Below are 6,873 nucleotides of genomic sequence, written 5' to 3'. Positions count from 1 at the left end.
GCGCTTTAAGACCCCAATCCGGGCATTCTTCAAGTCTGTGGATGACATCATTGATATTGTCAATGGTGGTTAAAACTGAGAGAGGGCTGGTGTGTGAGGTGGGGGGGAGAGAGAGAGAGAGAGAGAGAGAGAAGAAGGAGAATGCCACAGAAGACAGAGAGAAGGACCATCAGTGTCTGGTTCCGCCCGTTTTTCACCAACCTCAATTTTAAAAAAAAAAAAAGAAATCCGTGACAGTGAGGATCCAGAGTCGCAGGGGGCTCCTGTCCGGAATCGGATCTGCTGTATTTTTTCTTGGGGGTGGGGGGAAGGAGCAGGGAGTACTTGGGGGTGCTGCTGCTGCTGCTGCTTTTTGCAGGCATGAATGAAGCGCACCCAGCACTGACGCCCCTCGCTCCGAGCTGCTGCATGCATTCACACCAATACACCCACTCTCAATTGAATTAATGAGTGTAATGTAGAACAATGAGGGGGTGATAGCATGGGTGGCTCGGTGCTCTGTGTATGCTTGTTCTCATATAGGATGCATAGCGTGAATATAGGCTACCTGTGTCTGGGAGAAGTGTCAACACCCTCTAGTGGTTGTTCCTACAAATGTCTTGTTTTCTATTTGACAATTATGTGATATATATGTTGAAGATTCCCTCCAGACATGTTTTAAGACATATATAAATAGTCAGCTTGGAACAATAATGTGTGTCTGGTATGTTTTAAGTATAATTTCCACATTAAAATCGTTAAAAATGCATCTACTTCTTCTCGGATGTCTTCTACTTCACTGTAAAGTCCATTCTCGGTGTATGTATGTGCACCAGAGGCTTCATGTTTCTACATCACTGTGTAAGTTGCATAGGGGACCAGAATAGGACAAACTATTTGTGAGGTCACTAATCATGCTCTTAAAAATAAATATATAAATGCCCCTTGAATCTGATGTTCAGTGAGCACAGAGAAACTTTCCACTTGCAGCAGATGAACATAAAAACATCCTTCTAGTGTCAAACTTGTCACAGACATCATTCTGCACAGTGAAGCTCAAACATCCAACTGTAGGAAGAAGAAGAAACACATATTTATGAGTGGAGGGGGACTTTGCAGACTTCATGTATTATTCAACTGTGACCCCAAAACTACTGATACAAAGTTATCATGTTTCTTAATGTGGATGACTCAATTAAGCATTTTCAGTAACACAGCGAGGAGTTTCTTTTAAAATATGTGGAATAAGCTAAAAAAAGTGTGTGGAAGTTGCGCTTATGTAGTAATTTATTACACTCTCTTAACAATGGAGGAGCCATAGTGGAACCTTCATTAGCTAAACTTGTACAAAACATCTTTTCGACTTAAACCTGCTGCTATATCTGTTAGTAAAAGGTAGCGCTTAAAGACATTATTCCCAACATTTATTATTCCTGCAAAGATACGAGAAGGCTAATGCAGGTTAAATGTCAGCAACCTGCTGTACAACCAAAAAACAGCTTTCCAAGCTTAACAGTTAGCTTAACTTGTCATAAAATATTCTCCAGAAAATATATTTTCCCTGTATATTCGAACAGATTGTCAATAGGAATTTCCATCTTGTGTTTTCCTCACCAGTTTACAGTAAGAACTCCTGTCGCTGCACAGCTCAGAAAATGATTTATGGAACAAAATATTGAAGAAAACACAACTATGGTGCGCATGAGTATTTTCTATTTGATAAATAAACCATTATTTAAAAAAAAACACCTATAAAACAATATACAAACACCATAAACTACAGTGTATGACAGTTACAGTTGGTTTTCATTTGGGTTATTTGTGTTTTTCCACTTTACATGCACAAAGTTTTCAAATTTTTACAAATTCTCAGAGAAAACAGAAAATATCAACCATCAGCCCAGCTGGTTAAGGTTATGGGCTTGAATCACAATTGATTAAAATTCAGTCAGTGTTTGTGGACTTAGATTAATCTTTCCTCCAGCTGTATATGAGAGGGAAACCTGGAACTTGAGAGGTTATTTTCTGCATTATAATCACTTCACTTCATAAAATATTAGCAGCTGCTCCAGAATCAGAGGAACTGTGGCCTTCACCTTAAAATGAACTTTTCTAGCACTTCAAACCAATACGGGAGAGATTCTGAATCTCTTTGGGTGCGAGAAATACACCGCAAATCAACCGAGTCACTGCTCCATTCACTGCGTATGAGACATCGCTAGACGGTCCTATTGACTTCACAGTCCCAATGCACAGGAACATCATGTGAATTCATAAGATGGTTGGCATTTAACCTGAAACAAGCAAAGGAAAATGTGCTGTGAATTCTTGACGTCTTATCGGTCAACTGTTAACGACTCGGTCACACAAATCAAACAACAAACCACTGCAGACTTCAATTCAACCTTTATTATCTTGTTCTTTTCCGCTTTAAATTAATTTCCTCTCCTTTTTGTAACATCTGAAATAAACGAAAACATCCTGAACAGGAGTGATAATAAAGACTGACTTAATTTAAATTGGTACATAATAACAAAAAAGAAACAAAAAACAGTAAAATATAACAGGTAATGTCTTTAACGTGTCTGTAAAACACTGTTCCAGCTCAGCTTGGTATGGTAGGATTTGGCATTTTTGATAGAAATGCCTTCAGTTGGTTGCTTCGTCTTAAAAACTAAATATTCTCTTATTGCATTTGGCAGAAAAAAAAAAAAAAAAAATACAAACAGGAACAAAATGCTGCTAAAAAACACAACTTAAGAGACATATGCAATAGTGCCAATGTTTTTGAACTTTTTAGCTATCACAATATCCACAGTCAAGCACGCAAACGTGTACACATCCACACACACACACACACACAAACTCCCTCAAATGCAAGATGTCAGATTAATATCTATTCACTTCCCTGACTGGAGCAGATAAGTGTTCAAAAGCAAGCACACACACACACACACATACACACACACCCAAACAAACACTCGCACACACACACACACCCACCCACACACACCCACACAAAAGGTTTCTCATGAATCTCTCATGGACAAGAAAGAAAGAAACATTCAACATTGTAGCAATAACACAGACACTCCCGATATCGTCGTCATCATTATTATCTTCATCACATCCTCCTCCATTCGGTCATACTGTCATCACTCCTTTCATGCACACACAGGCAGGCAGGAGGGCACCTTGAACAGCGAGTAAATAAGTGATCATATTCATCATTAACATCATGACAATATATAATAACCAACTTGATTTCTCGAGTAAGAAAAAATACAATAGCGAGGTCAGTGTTTGAAGGGCAAAAAAAAAAAAGGACATCTCTGGATTTCCACAAAGTTTCACACGTTTCTCTTTTCTTTTAAAACAGAAAAAAAAAAAAAAAAAAATAGATAAACAACCAACGTACATCAACAAGGAGTTACAATTTTGCTTGTCAAATATAAGAGCAGTGTGTAACTGATGAGAAGGTGTGATGCTGCTGACATGGCGGGCGGGCGGCCGCTGGGTGTTAGCCAAGGCCACTGCTGTTGTAACACTTAGTCGTCCTGTAAGGTCTGTGTAGTTGTTGTGTTGTAGCTCTGTTTCAAAAATGGAGGGATTTGTGGAGGATGTATCAACAACAAACCCAGAGGCATATAGTGCAAGTTTGGCTAATGTTGTTTTTGTTTTGATTTTTTTTTTTTACCCTGGGTCCCATGTTGATGGCATATTTCCACCAAGGTAGAGGTGTCGGTACCTACTAAAAACGCTCTCCTTTTCCAGACCTCAAAGGTTGCTGATCGTCCATATGACTCAGTAGTGTGGCGCTGTCCCAAAATTTCTACAAACTCCAGATCCTTCCCCACTCTCAAGCTTCCAAACATGAGAACTCTGAAGTACGCCAGGCAGGTCTACGAGGGCTCAGTCTGCAAGTCTGAATTTTGAGATTCGACCATTAAATAGTAATACAAAAGGAAAAAAAAATTTGTGGCACACTAAAAACAGCAATAGCTAAACTTGTTGACATGTACGACTCTGGCTGAGCCTGTCTACAGTGCATGCCTGAGTGATCGGGTCTCTGAATGCAGATGGTGGGATTTGGAGTAAAAAGACAAAGAGCTATCCAGTTGAGTCCTAAGAGTTTAATGGATTTCACCTTTTTCCCCCGGTTCAAGTTTTACTGTTGTCTTCATTTAAAGTTAAGCGGCTTAATGTGTATGTGTGAAAATAATGTGTGCATGTACTGCATGTAGCCTGTGTGTAGTATGCTTGTTGAGTGACCAGTGTAGCTTTAATTAATGTCATCTCTACGTGTAAATAAATACAGAGTGTGACATATGTATTACAACTTGGGTGTAAAATATGTGTGTATGTGTGTCAGTCGGCCCCTCAGATGGAGTCCGCCCCGCCGCCCAGCAGGTCCCCTGGCAGCAGTGAGGCAGGGCTGCCCATCTGGTGACGATCCTCAAGAGCTGGGGAACCCCAGAGGCTACTGCTGGGGTACCCCACCCCGCTCATCCCACCCATTCCACCCCACAGACCCTGCCTTCCAGCCTCCACACCTCCAGCCCCACCCACCCCAGTCCCATTGCTGCTCCACTGGGCGAAGATGCCCAGCCCGGGCCCCTGGGTGACAGACTGGTCCGATGAGCTGCCTGTGCTGTCCAGACTCTGCCACCCAGAGCTGGAATGCCCGGCTCCTCCATTTCCTGCTCCTCCAACTGTGGAACCTCCTTCTACTCCTGCTCCCCCGCTGCTGCCTCCTGCTCCACTTCTGTCGCAGCTACCACCGTTACCGTTAGCCCCAACTGCGGAGGATGCCGTAGGCCCAGAGCCTGCAGAGCCGGCTGTGGTTCCTCCGCTCCCTGCTCCTCCTGCCTGGGAATGTGCAATGTAGCGAGTCACATCGTCCTCGCTCACGAACTCTGCCAAGATGGTAGTGTTACCCAGAACGCACCTGGTAAAAAAAAAAAAGAAAGAAAAGGCACTGTAAAAATAATGTTTTTAAACAGTTTTTAACCCCCCCCCCCACCTTCTTAATGAATTATACTGTAAAACTTTTACTTAAACTTTAATTACGTTGTCAACCAGCACACCTAAAGCTCAATAATTAACATGTTATATCTTGTTTGTTTGATCCGTAGAAACACCAGAGTGTACAAAAGCATTTTATGGTTTTACAGGGCGAGTGTTTCCTGGCCTGGACCAGTAACTTCCATGAGACACTCCTGGTTGCTTGGCAACTTGGAGAGACTGGCACAAATAAAACAGCAAATTGTTGTCAGTTTTCGTACAGATTAATAATAATTACAAATGAGATGATTTTAATATATATGATATGATGAGATTTTAATTTGTGAGCTTTAGTGCTGTTAGTAGGTAGAGATGCAGGTTTTGTTGCCTGTAAGGACAGAACCAGGATAGCCATCCCGCCTCCCTTACGCTAAGCTAAGCTATGTGACTACTGGTTTCAGTAAGCATACAGACATTACAGTGACACTATAAAGATGTTATCAAAACAACAGATTGAGTCTTACATGTGGAGTGCACTCTGGGCCTTGGCTGCCTCCTGTTTGGAGCCGTAGCGAATCAGAGCGGTGCCCTGGGTCAGGCCAAGGTGAAAGGTCAGCAGAGGGCCATGCTGCATGCAGATGGTCCTCAGAGTGGAGCCATCAATCTGCAGGAATATACAAGATGGTCGATGGTGAACTCAAATGGAAGAGTGATGGGTTGAGGAATGAAATTCAGAGCAGTGTTTCCATGTGGAATTATGTTGATGTGCCTGTTTATGCTTAGTGCACCCATGCAGTGAGAGTAAACAAGCCAGACTGACTTGTTCTTCCCAAGAACATCAAAACAACCAAAACTAAAAAATCTACTTAGTTTTTGTAAAATGTGTCCATGTATTTACCTGTGGTGTGAGGTTGCTGAGCACCAACCAGCAGCTTTCTCGAGAACTGCCATCACTCCAGGTCGAGCCTGCAGAAAGAGAGCAAACAGGAAAAAAAAAAACCTGAGAGAGTTTTCCACATTCCCTGTAAACACAATCCCACTCTGTTTTTCTCCCTGACTTTTCAAATGTAATAAATGATGAATAACTTTCCCTGCTGCTTTTCCAAATCAAATATAAATGGACTCTTTAGCTCAAAAGAGCACTCTGTTGTATCCCAGCAATCAGAGCCAGTTGTTTTATCTCCCATGTACATTTAAATCAGCTGAATATTTCAGCAAGTAATGTGCCTGAATGACGAAAAGAGACAGCCTTGTAACCAAAACAACATGGAAACTGCATTGGGGCATTACCAGTAGTGCTCGAGCCACTGCCCCAGCCCCGGCTGGCCAATCGAGGGGCTCCTCCAGTCCAAGGCGAAGGTGATGGCTGCTTTTGACTGGCTAGTCCTGGAGGTGGGCGGGACAGCTGAGACTGGCTGCTGCCACGGCTGGCTTTCCAGGACTTGTGTCCGATGGGCTCGGGGGGCCAGCTGGTCTTGTAGTCTGTGTACTTTGCTGTAGGGTAACAGGAATATGAATGAGGGTCTGGAGGGGTTGTATACTATCATACCAACATCTAGCAATCAGTGACTTAGTGGTTATGACAAAGGTCAACACAGCTCACCTTATGCCTGAAGGAAAAGCCGTTGAGCCTTACTCTTGACAGACTCTCTATATCTACAGTGGCTTTCTAGTTTGATGATTAAAATAACATAAAAATGTAATACTGCATGAGACATACACTTTTCCAGCATTACAATTCTCCAGCTTGTTGAAGCCCATTTTGTAGATGGCGAATGCGACCCAGGTTTAACCAAGCCAAGTCATCGTAGTGAAATTTAGGGATGCGCCGATCTTATATTAACTATTGGTCCGATACTGAACAATGTACGTAAAAAAAAAAAAAAAAAA

General features: G+C 42.2%; 1 protein-coding gene across 1 annotated transcript in view; it reads right to left on the bottom strand.

The window, feature by feature from the left end:
- Window positions 1-2,366: 2,366 nt before the first annotated feature.
- Window positions 2,367-6,873, bottom strand: part of tnrc6b (trinucleotide repeat containing adaptor 6B) — a 21,746-nt gene continuing 17,239 nt past the window's right edge. The window contains 4 exon segments of the mRNA XM_035669935.1: window positions 2,367-4,927; window positions 5,508-5,647; window positions 5,882-5,949; window positions 6,274-6,477. Coding sequence (XP_035525828.1) covers window positions 4,360-4,927; window positions 5,508-5,647; window positions 5,882-5,949; window positions 6,274-6,477 — 980 coding nt within the window. The 3' untranslated portion in view covers window positions 2,367-4,359.

This window comes from Morone saxatilis, unplaced genomic scaffold (assembly GCF_004916995.1).
Source record: "Morone saxatilis isolate NCDOM2014 unplaced genomic scaffold, NCSU_SB_2.0 Contig1, whole genome shotgun sequence".
Taxonomy (NCBI): Eukaryota; Metazoa; Chordata; class Actinopteri; family Moronidae; genus Morone; species Morone saxatilis.
This window is presented reverse-complemented; position numbering and strand designations above follow the sequence as displayed.